Source organism: Anneissia japonica, unplaced genomic scaffold (assembly GCF_011630105.1).
Source record: "Anneissia japonica isolate Jap-2015-1 unplaced genomic scaffold, ASM1163010v1 scaffold22181_len1858_cov166, whole genome shotgun sequence".
Taxonomy (NCBI): domain Eukaryota; kingdom Metazoa; phylum Echinodermata; class Crinoidea; order Comatulida; family Comatulidae; genus Anneissia; species Anneissia japonica.
In genome coordinates, this window is record NW_022701176.1 from 52 (window position 1) to 1,858 (window position 1,807).

General features: G+C 33.6%; 1 protein-coding gene across 1 annotated transcript; it reads left to right on the plus strand.

Moving 5' to 3' along the window:
- Nucleotides 1–1,077: 1,077 nt before the first annotated feature.
- LOC117103482 lies at nt 1,078–1,795 on the plus strand (the record flags this gene model as incomplete). Its single annotated transcript, XM_033244031.1, has 2 exons — nt 1,078–1,220; nt 1,462–1,795. Coding segments are annotated over exons 1-2 (349 nt in total), but the record flags the coding sequence as incomplete, so codon positions are not given.
- Between the last annotated feature and the right edge of the window lie 12 nt (nt 1,796–1,807).

Below are 1,807 nucleotides of genomic sequence, written 5' to 3' on the forward strand. Positions count from 1 at the left end.
AAAAAACGTTTAATAGTATGCTTACACTATGGTGTATGGTTAGAGATCATAATATTAGTGCAAATGTAAAATGGGTTTTTAGTACAGTATATGAACACGATTTAGGTTCACTATTATGGAAAGCAATAAATGTCTTTAGCTTTTAAAGAAAAAGAAGAAAAATTATGTAGATAACCACAAAATATAAACATGAAAGTGTTTTAAGTTAAAGTAAGATAAATTTTGAAAAATAAATACAATTATATGACGACTTTGGTAGTTAACAATCTTGAATGTGGCAATCATGTATATTGATTTGTACACAACATACTGTATTGGTATGATACATCAATTTTGTTATTCATTTTATTAAAAAGTAGACCTGTATATTAATGAATTTCATACTTCTAATAACGTTATATAATGTCAAACGAATCAAGGTTATAAACATGGCACTATGGACTAGTTTAGGCCTAGGAAGAACACAAGATACTTTTTATACCATTATTAAAATGGAACTATAAATAGGCCTACATATCTTAATTGACAAAAAGAAACAAGGTAATGGAAAGTATGCAAATCAGCAAGCGGTAGGCAAGGTTAACGCAAAGGATGGAGAGGTGAATTTGACCAGACAGAATCAATACAGACTGCTCTTTGCTGAGTCAGCATGCAGAGGCTCTCGTCCACCAGTTAGTTATTGCAGGATTAGGGCTATATCTTCTAAAGATAGGTGGTCCATCTTGTCATAAGCATTATTTAAAATAAGATAATTCTAAAATAATAAAGTATAATTACTTAGACATAGCCATATTATAGTTATGCCTATTTATATTGTTCCCATATTTGATGACGCAATTACGCTTACATTGTGTTTATGTTGTTGAGAAAAGATTAGTGGTACGGTATGGTATTCTGTGCATAAACGATTTCAAAACACCATTCCTTTCTTCATAATTTGTAGATTGGCTAAATCCAGATTAAATCAACAATTAATTAAATCGATTTTCGCGCTTAATAATCCGAAAACACCTCTGTGCTGCAGCAGTTGTAATCATTCCGCCCTTCGAAATCATTTATGTGTCAACAAAAATCGATTAAAATATTTCGTTCAAATCGTTCTTTTGCGCGCATGGGATGTCCGCATTAAAACCTTCCTGAAGGATAAACGGAATGCCTTCCCGAAATATATTTTATTAAATCGGATTGGTAACACTAAAGTACCGATGACTTTATTTCCGGTAAGTTTAATAATTCTTCCATTATTGAATGTCCAGCAATTAATTTGTTTAGTTTTATTAGCATAAGTTGTAGGGACAGATTTCAATTTCAAAGTATCAGTGATTGGGTATGGGAGAGTGAATTTGTTACTGGATGTTAACAAAACGTACACAAGTATAGGCCTACTATATAAGCCCTATAATACATATTCATAAAAATATGTTCAATTTGTTTCTAACACCGATCATAAATCAATTTTAGAAAATGGATGCAGACACGGCGGATAAGGACGAAAAACCGGATAACACGAATACGCAAGATGATGCCGACCAAAAACAAGATGAGGAGTTTAAGGTTCTGCAATTGTTTAGGGACATGATAGCTAGATTCTCTAGCGAGGATGATAAGAAGACTGAGGGAGATGTATCAAAAGAGGAAGAAACTACAACAGCAGATGAAAACTTCAGTCCTGATGGGCTACCATCCAGAATGAATAGTCCTATACCCATGTACGGTGGGACTATGGACCAGCATACGTTGGCAATGCCAGAGGACACTGGTAATACGGGCCAAGACGATATAGTTACTAATTCAGGTACGTATCAAC